At 39.3% G+C, this 13,722-nt stretch overlaps 1 protein-coding gene across 2 annotated transcripts; it reads right to left on the bottom strand.

The window, feature by feature from the left end:
• Positions 1-2,425: 2,425 nt before the first annotated feature.
• LOC135223636 (transcription factor Sox-3-B-like) lies at positions 2,426-13,423 on the bottom strand. Of its 2 annotated transcripts, none has more exons than XM_064262265.1 (5): positions 13,144-13,423; positions 11,996-12,258; positions 11,404-11,653; positions 10,836-11,030; positions 2,426-3,859 (listed from the first exon to the last, which is right to left on the bottom strand). In XM_064262265.1, the coding sequence occupies exons 1-5, from the start codon at positions 13,145-13,147 to the stop codon at positions 3,183-3,185; spliced, it is 1,389 nt and encodes a 462-aa protein (XP_064118335.1). In that variant the 5' UTR covers positions 13,148-13,423; the 3' UTR covers positions 2,426-3,182. The 2 variants fall into 2 exon arrangements, with proteins under 2 accessions (XP_064118335.1, XP_064118336.1); XM_064262266.1 differs by having other exon boundaries at positions 11,404-11,620.
• Between the last annotated feature and the right edge of the window lie 299 nt (positions 13,424-13,722).

Here is a 13,722-nt window from a genome sequence, read left to right as displayed (position 1 = left end):
GCTTGTCTTTCAATGTTTTCTTGTGGATCATGGATCTTACTTTGAAACTACGAAATTTTCAAATTTACTTATTTTGCATTACCCAACTCCCAATGCAATTGATCATTTCTAACGAAGTGGTCCTAATTCCTTCTTCTTGGGTGTTAAAATAGTAGCACTGAATTAAGCGGAAAAATGTTTTCTGACGTTCAGGCTTATCAGGAATTCACAATCAATATTCCAAGATGTGAGATTAAAGGACCCGATCTCTATAGGATCCTTCAGCAAGTCTTTTGTGTTGTTTTCGTGTTTTCCTCTGATAATGAAGGTTAAGGTTGAATACCAGAGGAAGACACTTACGGAATCCCCGGAGAAAGGGAAAGAGCAGAAACGCACACACGGGAAAAGAGAAAATGCGAACGAGGATATATAATCTGAATGCGACGAAGGACCCAGCACCTTTCCCCTCCAACACCCTTGGAACTCCCACCAGCTCCGCCAACCCCGACCCCGCAAGCTCTCTGCCGAATTACCATCACAATGACAACAATAAGAATATGCTTCACTTCCGGCTCGACACGATGGCGTATCCCGCGGCTATCGCCTAAACATTGGTGTTGATATGCGAGACCTCTCCTCGCTGTAAACTAATATAGTCCATTAGGCAATGACGTCCATTAAGAATTATGCAATTTTCTATACGATTCCGATCTCATGAGCATACTTGAATCTTATCTCTTCTCCTATGATGCTTATTTTCTTCTCTCTCTTTTTTTTACATTACTAAATTTGAATCCTGCTGTTTTAAATGAGTGTAGCTCATTGTTTTTATGTAAAGATGAGAAAACCATTAGTTTTCATAACATATCTTCCACACTAGCCTCGTAAATGTTGATCTCGTAACTTTTCCAAGTATGAATTGAAAAACTATTCAATTAATTTACATGAATTTGATGAAATAATCAAGGGGAAAAACAAGAGAAGAACAAAGAGCGCTTTACATATCCATCTGAACTGTAATCGTAGCTACTCACAGCGGCTATGGATCGAAAATTCTCAGGCTCAGATGTAAACACATTCCAGCTGCTCTCCAGAAAAAAAAAAAAAAAAAACTTCCCCTCGGTATTGTGATTTATGTTCATTGCGTATGGTTGTTTTCCTCTCTCTTTCCTCTTTTTATTGAACGCTTCCTTAGAACATTTTGCGTACAGGACGGGTAGGCCGCCTGTGGAGATTGTAAGCATTAAGCATTAAATGCTATTGACTGCAATGGTATGGTGAAGCGAATCTAAATTCTGTCAGCTTGAAGAATATATATATATATAATATATATATATATATATTATATATATATATATTTGTATTTATATATAATATATATATATAATATATATATATATATATTATATATATATATATATATATATATATATATATATATATATATTATATTATATATATGTATATTATTATTATATATATATCATATATATATATATATATTAATATATATTATTTATATATATAGATATAGTAGATATATATCCTAGAGAATATATATAATGTAACTCTGATATCTTGAATTCTTTGCTCTTTTTTGGATACACTTGTCACTACAAAGCCTGAAGTTCCAAGTTCAAAGAAATTTGAAGAAATTGTGATGTCCAGTACCGGGAAACGAACTCAGGTCCCATAATCACAAAGAGGTCACGTTGCCCGGCAACGTGACTTTGAGCTTGGGTCATCAGGCTTTGTAGTGATAAGCATATCCAAAAAAGAGCAAAGAATTCAAGAAGTTAAGAGGGCATTGTGGCAATTACAGTTTCATATGTATCTGGTAAAAAAGTGACCAGTACATTCTTCATGTATATATAATATACATAGATATATATATATGTATATATATACATATGTATACACACACACACACACACACACACACACACATATATATATATATATATATATATATTATATATATATATATATATATATATATATATACATATATATATATATATATATATATATATATATATAATATATATATATATATATATATATGGTGTGTGTGTGTGTGTATCTAGGCATGATTTTCCAGTGTGAAATGTATATTGCTTCGATAAAGGTCTTCATCATTGCAAGTTGTATACTAATATCATTGCTTGAAACAGTTGAACAGCACATTCACAGGCCCATGAAAATCCATATTGGTTGAGAAAGAATAGTGTTCTTTGCATTTTATAAAAAAAAATTATAAAATATCTTTATAACAAATATATCACTGATATCTATTTTATTCAAATGAAGATTAATTGTTGATATAAATAAAAGTGTCTGCTCTTTACAATTCTCTATTTTAAAGAGATTTTTGTTGTCTGATGATTTTGCTCACTGGCGTTTCATATTTATTTTGACAGAGATAAATGTATGAATGACAGAACGATAACGTTTCAGTTTACTTTTATTAAATATATAACTACATGAGAACCCGTTGCCACAGCTGTGAAGTTCATCCAATTATCTTGACAGCTGAACAGGTAATGGAAGGTGGTCTAGGAACATTACTGGGCAGAGGGCGGAGCTTTCACGCCCACAACTTATGAACCTTTGCAGGGCGATTGATCCTTCCAGGGATGATCCCTTCAGGACTTAAAATCATTTAATAAAATTAATCATTTCCAAATATAGGACACACGCTGAATAAAAACATATGAAAAGGATACATAAAAATATCTGGCTACATTTTTCCCTGGCGTCCCTGTGCAGGCCAACTTTAAGAGAATTCTTGACAGAGGCCGAACAAAGTCCATGGATTTTTATTACATATGAATTACATATGAATCCCAGATTCTAGTGATGAGTCCACCTAACACAGTTAACTTGACCTTTGACACTGAATGAGGATGAATGAGGTCGACCTCCCAGGTACAACTTCCCCACCTAACAAGAACTGGCAAGCATCAAAACAAGAACCAACAAGATTAACGGCAACACCCAGGCACTTGCATAAATACTGGAAGTGAAAGACGTCTAACATGCCCCTATATACATATGTACAGGTACCCCCATGACTAGATATTTACAAAAACAAGAAGGGGGGGAGAAATCTACTAAGCTATCCCCAGATGTCTAAACTGAGTCACCTGGCATCAGCTCATTAGTTTTTAAATTTATTTATCTATATACTTATACTGGACAATCTAAAAAATGACGGATAAGGGCCTCCTATAATCGGCTCCTACAGGTGGGTACTGGGAGTTTGTGTAAGAGACGACCTGAGAGGGTTGCAGAAGACCGGCCATCGTCGAGGGCACGCCCTGACTCAATGCTCCTGAAGGCTGAAAAGCCGAAGTGCCGGCAGCTTGACTGTAGTAGTTGCTGAGGGCGCCGGCAGCGGATCCGTATCCGCTGATGGGGCTTGGATTGACACTTGCAACACCAGGAGACGCACTTTTCATTTCCGTATCTTTAGGTTCCTGGGAAGCCTTGTCGAGATAAGAGCTAGAAGACTTCTCCAAACCGTACTTATCCGACAAGTATTTACCACTGTCCAAGTAGGATTTAGCTGCCTCGTACCCTCCCACTGCAACGGAAGCTGCGGCTGCGGCCGCTTTACTTGCGTCTCCGTATTTGGCTGGGTCACTGGCTGATCCGTACATGCTCATTGGGTAACTGGAAGAGCTGCTCATGTAACTGCTGTACTTCGTTGCATCGTAACCATAGCCGACTGGACTCGACTGCGAAGTCTGGGAGGAAAGTTGTTGCTGTGCTGCAGCTGCAGCGGCAGCAGCAGCTGCCATATGTGCAGCAGTAATTGAACCATAGTTAGCCGCCGCTGCGCTGGCAGAGTAGTATGGAGAAAGCTGCGAAGGGAAACCTGCGAAAGAAGAGAAAAATGTCATGAGATAAAATCTAGGAAAAAAGAAATGAATAAAGTACAACAGACAACTGCAACTGATGTATTCATGCATACAAAATTCGTATATGATAACGTATATACTACAACGAATACAAATACCTAGTACATATATATACTTCTATCTGTAATTCATGACTGATGACACGTTAAGAGAGTATAACATGCCTAACAATTTCTGCCATTGCCTTACAATTCAGACCACGGGAAAAACTCTTCAAATCTCCAATTGAGCTTTGCTTCGGAGTCCCTCTCCTCTCCTCTCAATAACTGCTGATGAATCTCATATGGTAATGACAAGAGAGCATTTAGCGAGAGAACGGAAGTGAGACACACATACAAGAGGGGAACCGAGAGCTTAGTGTGAGTGCGTAAGCACGTGTCGCTGGGGGGTAGGGGTGTGGGGGGGGGGGGGGCGGTGTCTCAGCCTTGTTCCTAAGAGAAATGGAATGGCGTAAGCAAAATATCGTGAGAGGATGAATACCATGGGAATAGCGTAGATTAACTTTTTCTCATTCGAATTTTCTCCTTAATACTTCATATTCAGGCATTTTGCAACGAGATTATCAAACAGTATTAAAGAACATACGAATCAATTAGGTAATCTGCTACTTGTTACTGCAGTATTTTCTTATTAGTCACTATAATTTTTTTATGAGTAGACTTGCGTTATTTCTTAGGGAAACATAAAAGTTGAAAGGACCAAGAAATTAGGGAACTGCGAACGGCATAATGGAGAAGAGAAGGGCTTTTGTATACCTAAAAGAACTGAAGGGTCGGCGAAGAAGGCGCACGTGGCGAAACGGTGGCCTTAGGGCCTAGGAAAGGGGTGAGGACTTCCCTAGGTCACCCCCGACACCAGAAGACACTCGACATCCTCGGCACATGATTGTCTCGGCGTCTCAATGCAATTATGCTGCCGCTAATGGAATTAAACACTTTGTCGTCCCACCCCATCCCATCATCCCTATACAACAGTAGTCTCCCCCTACTCTAGGATAAGGAGGAAGGGCATGACGAAAGTCGTTCCTTTCTGTCCCACGCGTTCGAGACTGGGACGGGGACGGGGACGGGGACGGAGTCAGAACAATCGCATCAAAGGAGCAGTGGCAACTCGATCCCATTCGTCAATTCGACGCCAATAGTTCATTAAGTGTTGAGAACTGTCTCAAGTCAGATCTATGACGGTAGAGTTTGAAATATCTATAATCTCCCTTAAAAAGATCATATTAAGTTTTGTATATCATTTCTTGAGGAAAGTCATCGCACTGAGGTATGAAATTTGTTTTGAATAGCATTTTAAATAACGGATTTCATGATGTGTATATATTCCATATCTAAACAAATAATTAGTTACGTAGCAATTTTATTAAGTTTCATAAAGTACTTAGAAAGTATACTGAAGTAGATCATTAAGCAAATACTGAAAACAAATATCAAATACACGACAGTTAACAATTTCTCTAAATAAAAAAAGATCAAGAATTAAAAATCTACCACAAGTAAAGAGAAAGGCCACTCTTGCTCTCAATGTTTTCGCTGAAGAAAGGACACCCAGTTCCTCCTCTTTAGCAAAACAAGATATCTTACAGGTTAGCGGAAAGATGTCTACAAATGCATACTAGTGACTGATCGACTTGAATATTAAAGGTTTCTCTCTTTCAGTCAAAACATAAGACATTGCTATATACTACAGTGAAATAAAGGGGTATTTTCTAATCTCGAAAAAGTTTTGATTATCTTTATAGTTTGTCTTTATTGTGAGACCATCACAAATAAATCGAAACTCCGTTCTTTGCGGGCCGCTGCACGAGTGTGAACAGCGAAGTATATTCACTTGAAACAGTTTGAATGAACTTTTAAGATACTTGAAACACATCTACAGAAAAGTGATTCCCGAACGGAATATTACGATTTTCAAGAACTCAAAGAGTTTTCCAGATAATATACGAGTTAAGGAGCATAATTTAATATACAAGGGTAAAAGATGGTCGAGAGAGAGAGAGAGAGAGAGAGAGAGAGAGAGAGCCCAGGGGCAGATCGATCGGCCGGTTGAGAGCTCATTGTGGTCCCTAATACTCTCAATCATGTTCCATTGTTCCGTCACCCGCTCAAATATTCAACACCACAACTATGACGCCTCACAAATACTCTAAACCTGTGAAGCGCTGTTATGGGTGTTGGAATGATGACACAACAGTCACGTTGACGATGATGATGATGGTGATGATGATGATGATGATGATGACTAAAAGAAGATAAAGAAAGTTGTCGCTGACGAAATAAGCGAAGAAACCGTAATTAAACTCAATAGGGTATCAAACATGTTAGAAAATGATGGGCAAAGCGGGCTTGCAATCGAGTATTGCCAGTGCACATCCATCACTGATCTTTTGCAAAACTTGATCTTTCTGTTATTGCAGAGGCGATTCATCACGTTACGGGTGTTTCGTGATCCCAGGAAGATTATATAATCATTTCTGCATCTTCTAGCCGATCTTTCAGAATACGTCCAGCAATGAACGACTTACTAGGAACTATAAAAATCAAATGATGTGCTTTGTTATTATCCGTACTTAAGTCACTAGCCCGACGAGTCCTGCTTCAGCAATAACTTCTCCGGCAGGTAACGAAGAGCGAGGACTCCATATCTGCCCCAACTGTTCAATATTATGGCAAAACAAACCAGGGTGACCCTTCCGCGCGAACACAGCCAGCAAACCCTCCAAAACCTTAATTCACAGCCAAAATCCCGCCATTCCAAAGCCGGTGTGAAAAGTAATCAAGAACCACGACAATGTACCATTAGCTTTCACCATTACTGCCATCACAGACACGAGAACTACCATTGACTACCATTGATTTAATTTCCGATGTGGCCTAAAACCGCGATCAACAGTTACAATGACAATTATGATCTATTGTTGAGAGGGACAATACCACGTTTACTCGAGCCTTTGTTGGCGAAGAGCTCGGCGTTATTCCCTGGGTATGATGCATGAGCGCCACGATATTGGCAGCTCCAGTAGGGTGGCTCGTTTATAGGGGAGGCTGGGAGGGTCACCGGGGAGGGCAACTGCAGTTGGAAAGAGTGGTCGAAGGGCGGCCAGGGAACCTCCCTTACAATCTAAGTGGTGAGACTTCGGTCATGAGAAAGGTAGAGGTGGAAATCTGTTAGGAATCTGTATTCAGTAAAAATGGTGACGCTCAAAATACCCCGGGTAAATCAAATGATTGGGAAGATACCACCAAAAAAGGGAAGAGTCTTGTACAGCTGATCTGTCATTTATCAAATGACATAGGAGGGAGGATCCTAAACACCGCAGTAACAGACTTAATTTCGATGAAGTTTTTCGGACTCAGTGTAGGTAACGGAGACACCTAATATCCTTGATATCAAGTGATTGAAATTCTATTCACCATATATCAGAAAAATGTTCACAACTTTGCGTCTTGAAATTCTTTTCAACATTAAAAAAAGACTTGCAAATGAATACCAGAAGTTGCCATTTGCCATGCACAACTAAGATGAATGAGTATTTGATTATAATGATTCACACACACACACACACACACAATATGTGTGCGTGTGCGTGTGTGTGTGTGTGTGGTAGTTACATTTTAGTTTTGTATCGGATCCAAATTAGGGAGTGATATTTGCAAAAGTTGCTTGTCATGAAGGGGTTTCACCAGCAGAAGTCTGTCACTCACTGTATACATCCTCGATTTCCGAATCTTTCGAAAAGTTGGGGTCATTGCGCAAAGGTAAAACAAAAAATACTGAAGAGAAGACGGCAATCGCGGTTCATCTAGCGACAGTAAGATGGGGATATAATGCAGGAAAATTAATATTATAATATGGGGAAGCGACTCGTGGGTGGGACTCCCCCAAAGATTTAGAAGAGCTCCCTGGGGATTAGACTACCCACGTTGCAGGACGCCGTTAAAGATTAGCAAAACGGTTTGTCGCGGTCTGTTTCACATTTGGGGTGATTCGGATGAAGCGTCCATAATTGACAGGGAATTGTACAAAAATGGTTTTGCACCCCTGTGTGTGTGTGTGTGTGGTGTGGTGTGTGTGTGAGAGAGAGAGAGAGAGAGAGAGAGAGAGAAGAGAGAGAGAGAGAGAGAGATTGAAGTTTTCTGCAGTTTTCTTAAAGTACCTGCAAACTTGAAAAGTTACGCACTGGTCTCCATTGATCCATTAGAGTCTTTCATGAGGGTTCACAATCTGATCTGTAAATAAGTAGTATCGATACGTTTTTGTACCTTCATAGATGCCTCAAACAACTTATACAGTGAATCATCATCAGAACTTACGGAATGTTTAATAAATTTGACAATCTCAAATACAAATTGAGATTATATACGCTGATTTTCTACTGTATATGTTTTACGTATTAAATATAGTACAGCACGTTTCTCAAAACTTGTTCACCAATGAAAATGAAATCTTGCACCTTCAGTCCCTTCTAATCAACAATGAAGCGTCGCGGTTTGCTTTGAAAGCAGCGCTTCATTGCTGGTAGAAAATGACAATAAAAGTTCACGATTTCACTTGCTAACACGTTTGATAAACTTCCCGTATTATGTTTAGCACTCTAAACATAATAACCAGTGTATATAATCTAAAAATTATATTTTGCGATTATTTATCATATCGTACAAGTCAAATAATTAAGACATTCAATAAGTACTAATAATGATGACAAACTGTACATGTTATATGCATTATGATGGTGCAAACACCCCTGCGAACACACACATATATATATATAATATAATATATATATATATATATATATATATATATATATATATATATATATATATATAATATATATATATATATCTGTGTTCGCAGGGGTGTTTGCACCATCATAATGCATAAAACATGTACAGTTTGTCATCATTATTAGTACTTATTGAATGTCTTATAGATTTGACTTGTATGATATGATAAATAATCGCAAATATAATTTTAGATTATATGCATTGGTTATTATGTTTACTTTAGTGATATATATGTATATATATATATATATATATATATATATATATATATATATATATATATATGTGTGTGTGCGTGTATGTGTGGTGTGTGTGTGTGTTGGTTGGAAAATGATGTGCGGTTGAAATGGTGTAAAGGGTTTATATTTATCTATAATTTATCCAATTTCACGTGGCTATCGCATGTCGTACTAGTTCCTGTCCGTCGTTACATACCTACCTCTGAGAACTATGCACTTTTATGAAAATCACACGCGCACACTCACAAATGTGTGTGTGTATATATATATATATATATATATATATATATATATATATATATATATATATATATATAGGATATATCGGAAAGAGCGGTAGTTACAATAGAGGTAAATCTTTGTTGTGTTAATAATTGCTGTCTTTACTTTTCCTCTGAAGAGCTTTTTATCTATCATTTATTTGTGGTCGTGAAACGGCTATCACACTGACCCTGATTTTTATGCCAAGGAGTGAGCTGCGCACTACATACAGTATATATATATATATATATATATATATATATATATATATATATATATATATATATATATAGTATATATATATATATATATATAATATATATATATATATATATATATATATATATATATATATATATATATACTGTATGTATGTGCGACTCGGTCCTTGGCATAAAAATCAGGGTCAGTGACATTTCTAAAAACAAGCTCATAATGAACACGTATGTAATAACGGATGCTTGGCAACGAAGCGAAGCAGGAATTAGTACGACAAGCGACAGCCAAGGAGTGAGATTTTAAAATAAAATATGGATAAATAAATGAAACGTGAAATCATTTCAACTATACCTCATTTTCCCCATAAGGCTGTTAGAGTTTTCTTATTAATCTTACTGTTTTCCTGAATCTCTCTCTCTCTCTCTCTCTCTCTCTCTCGCTCTCGTCTCTCTCCTCTCCTCTCTCTCTCTCTCTCATCTCTCTCTCTCTCTCTCTCACACACACACACTACACCACACACAAACACACATCCCCACAACAAGACCCCTCATTGACCCACCATTAGTCAGAGACCTTACCACGTTTGCTCACAATAGATATCTCCACTCGAACGTTGAATTCGTAATCAGAAAGAAACACGAAGACCAATGCTTGATCGATAGCGCCAACTGGCTCCCATCTCCCCACCCCCTAACCTCATCCTTATTTAAGACTCAGTCCGTACTTACGAGCAGGAGGTGTAGCGGGAATACTACTCCTGGACATGGCAAGCAAGGTAAGGCTAATCAGAAACTTACTTCACATTACTTTCAGCATATTTTCCGTTATAGTTATTGGAGAACGCCATACAAATAAAAATGAGATATTTAAAAAAAATAACTTACTGTGTTTTGTAATATAATCAATTCCTGTTGTTAAAATGTTGTGCTTCATCCAGTTTTTCTTAATAGTTATTAAGAGGTCTTATAATTATGCATAATCCCTAGCTGTACAATTTGTTCATATATCCAATAGAAATCATAAAAATCTAGTTTAATTGAAATGTGCTGTTTTTTACATCGTTAAAAAAACTTTTTTTCATGAACGTACTGGTAACAACGCAATTTGTAAAGATAACAATAAGATTTGATATTGTTTCCGCGTGTTTCTGACTGAGAATTATACATTTAGAACATGGAAATATTAACGGTATAGTATACGTTGCACATATTTCCCTTAAATATCTTTAGAATTAGCGCAATCTAAATTCAAAGTAAGAGACGAAATAATATGAATTTTATTTAACGTTTGTAGAAATTTAATTGTATATACACAACCAGAATAAACCATTTTATGTAAAATAAAGAGAGTATGCCATTGTTTCCAGGAGTGTGTGTGTGTGTGTGTGTGTATGTTTCTTGAATACTTTAATGCTGTGAACTGACCTCCTCTCAAAGGATCCATGGAGACGGCTGGGTAGGGGATGCTGTAAGGATATCCGTCTTTCTTGAGGGTTTTGGGCTTCCTGCGAGGTCGGTACTTGTAATCTGGGTGATCTTTCATGTGCTGAGCTCTCAACCTTTTGGCCTCGTCTATGAAAGGGCGCTTCTCAGCCTCGGTAAGGAGTTTCCATTCGGCTCCTGAATATGATATGGAAACAATTGATTAACTATTTATTTGCCTATTTCTTTATGAAAATTGTTAGCGACGAAACTACCACAACCACCAAATTCTATCTTTATGTTTCTATTTTCATCAATTTGCAAATGAGACAATAATCATCCATGATCTTTGTTGTTCTTATATCCTGAATACACTTGAGCAAATCTGCACTAAAGAACATTATCAATAATGACAATAATAATCAGTAGTGCCGATAATGATTTTTTTAAAGGTAGACAATACGAAGCAAAAGCCTTTAAACGGCAATTTCTCTTTCTCGTTGACATATGAAACGTATACTTTTGGAATCCATAAATCATAACAGATGGAAAATGTTCATAAGCTACTTACCCAGCCTCTTGGAGATCTCGGAATTGTGCATCTTGGGATTTTCCTGCGCAATCTTGCGTCTTTGCATGCGAGACCAAACCATGAATGCGTTCATTGGTCGTTTTATATGATCATCCTTGGGTCCGTTCTCTTTCTTCTGCGCAGACCCACTTGGGGAACACCCAGACGCCGTGGAATCCGCAGGGGAAGGCGTTGATACAGGAGTAACTAGGGCAGCCTGCCGAAGGTGAGGATGGCTTGTTGTCAGAGTCTGGCGTAACAGAAGAAAAAAGGAACTGCTTTCATTCAAAATCGCTGATATAATTACAATACTAAGACTCAAGTTTTCGTGCGTCATACTCTTCTACCTGTCCTGAATCTAGAAGTTCTATCAAAGCGATCCATAATTGAAACTGACTATAAGTATTTCAGTCATGATGAAGCAAAAAAAATGTTTCATATTGTGAACCGTAAGATACGTTTTAAAATACAGTGACATTGTCATCATCATAATCAGTCAATGGAGAAACTAGAATTCTAGTTTTCTTTATTTATATCACGATATTCCTATAATAATGAAAATAATCAACGAATGGCAGAAGGTTTTGCTTACGTCTGGGGCGTTTTGCGCAGACGCATGCGATGTCACGTGAGTTGCCTGCTGTTGCAATACGTTGCTGGATTCATGTTGCGGTGTTGGCTGCTGCTGCGTCGCCTGTTGTTGGACATGAGGGCTGCTGTGATGCGCTGTAGGCAGCTGACCAACGCCCGCACCTACTCCCATGGCTGCAGCGCTGCCGCCCCCGAAGTAGTGGCCCATCATCCCGCCCATCGTACTTGCATAGGAGACCGGCATCGATTCCATCATTGTCGGATCTGTCAGTTGTAGGAAAATGATTGCATTAGTAGGCGAGGGGCCAAGGGAAGCGAAATAACGTATTTTCCAACACAGTTAAATTTAGACTACCACTGATCGGATCCCCGATAGACGGAGTCCGTCGAAGTATTCTCAACACCTCAAAGAGCTGAGACTGAGTGAGGCAGGGAGGCGGTGAGGTGAGGCCATAGATTATTATTACATTAATTATTATCATTATTATTTCCCGAACAGCTACCTAATTGCCTCTCGCAGAGACAGCGCCTCGGCGCATCTCGAGAGCCAGACGTAAATCACGGCAACAAGAGATATGACGCTCTGCGACGGCGACGGTAATGTTATGGATTGATTGTCTTCTGCCGCCGCCATCTAAAGATCATCGTCTCCCTCAAGACCAACAAACGTTGAGGCAAATTTATCGTCCTGTCATAAAGCTTCCCCTGTTCCCGGAGGGGATCATATTTCACATTAATTTCTGGTGTGCATTAGATCAATTACTAATCCCCTGCCGATAATTGGCCATTCGTCAAAGGGGTTCAGTAATTAGGCCGCTAGTTTTGCTACCGCATAATTGGCAGTGGCGAAAAAGAGGGAGGGAGGGAGGGAGGGAGGGGGCTCCTAGTGGTTGCAAAGGGGAGGGGGAGTGAGATAGATGCTCGGCGAGACTGAGAAGGAAGAAGATGATGGCTAATGGGCTCCTAGGAACGTGAAACGATTTCCTTCCGACCAGGCCGCAGCCATGACCACACCTCCGGGAACATACTACGCATCTCTGCGATATAATTATATATGTGTGTGAGCGAGCTGCCACTACTCTATTTGCATACCGACGACAACTTCTGAACTACACAGACACAAACACAACAGCACTGGGGGGCACATACACATGGTGGGTGACCTGCAGCCGTTGCTTCCTTCGCTGTCTGTTCGTCGACGCAAGAGTTGATTCTCGTAAGCACCGCGACTCGCGCGATTCCAAGAGGAGAGTTGACTGCTACTGCGCACTCCACTGCAGCTGGAGGAGAGAGAGAACACGTCCTCGAATGCTCCGTTCGAGTCTCACTTACGCCTCCCACTTCGAGAGGGATAATGACGGGGGGAGGGTAATCACTGGGCGAGTGCCGACACAGAAGCGACAGTGTGTCTGGCGGTGCTGGAGGAGGAAGTGTGACCAAGGGGCCTCGCCAACAAATATTTTAAACACTGGACACGGAGTACGGACGGCCCTAGTGACGTCACAGAGTATCCACCAATAATAATGGATCCTCACTAGCCCCCGTGACGTCACGAGTCAGTGAACCAATGATTCAGGGGTGGAGAGACGGGCGGAGCTTGCGGCCCCCTAGAGAGCTAACCCCGCCCACAGACCACCCTGAGCATCCTGATTGGTTGGTGACCGACCCAACCGCCAAGACCTCGCCGACACCTCGATCTCGCGAGATACATTTGATCATGTTTTTATT

This window comes from Macrobrachium nipponense, chromosome 10 (assembly GCF_015104395.2).
Source record: "Macrobrachium nipponense isolate FS-2020 chromosome 10, ASM1510439v2, whole genome shotgun sequence".
Lineage (NCBI taxonomy): Eukaryota > Metazoa > Arthropoda > Malacostraca > Decapoda > Palaemonidae > Macrobrachium > Macrobrachium nipponense.
The sequence above is the reverse complement of the archived record's forward strand: the minus strand, read 5'-3'. Positions and strand labels throughout refer to the sequence as shown.

Coding starts and splice junctions, on each gene's coding strand:
- LOC135223636 (XM_064262265.1), bottom strand. Junction 11,031..11,403: donor CGAGATCTCCAAGAGGCTGG/GTAAGTAGCTTA, acceptor TATCATATTCAG/GAGCCGAATGGAAACTCCTT. Junction 3,860..10,835: donor CATGGATCCTTTGAGAGGAG/GTCAGTTCACAG, acceptor CTTCTTTCGCAG/GTTTCCCTTCGCAGCTTTCT.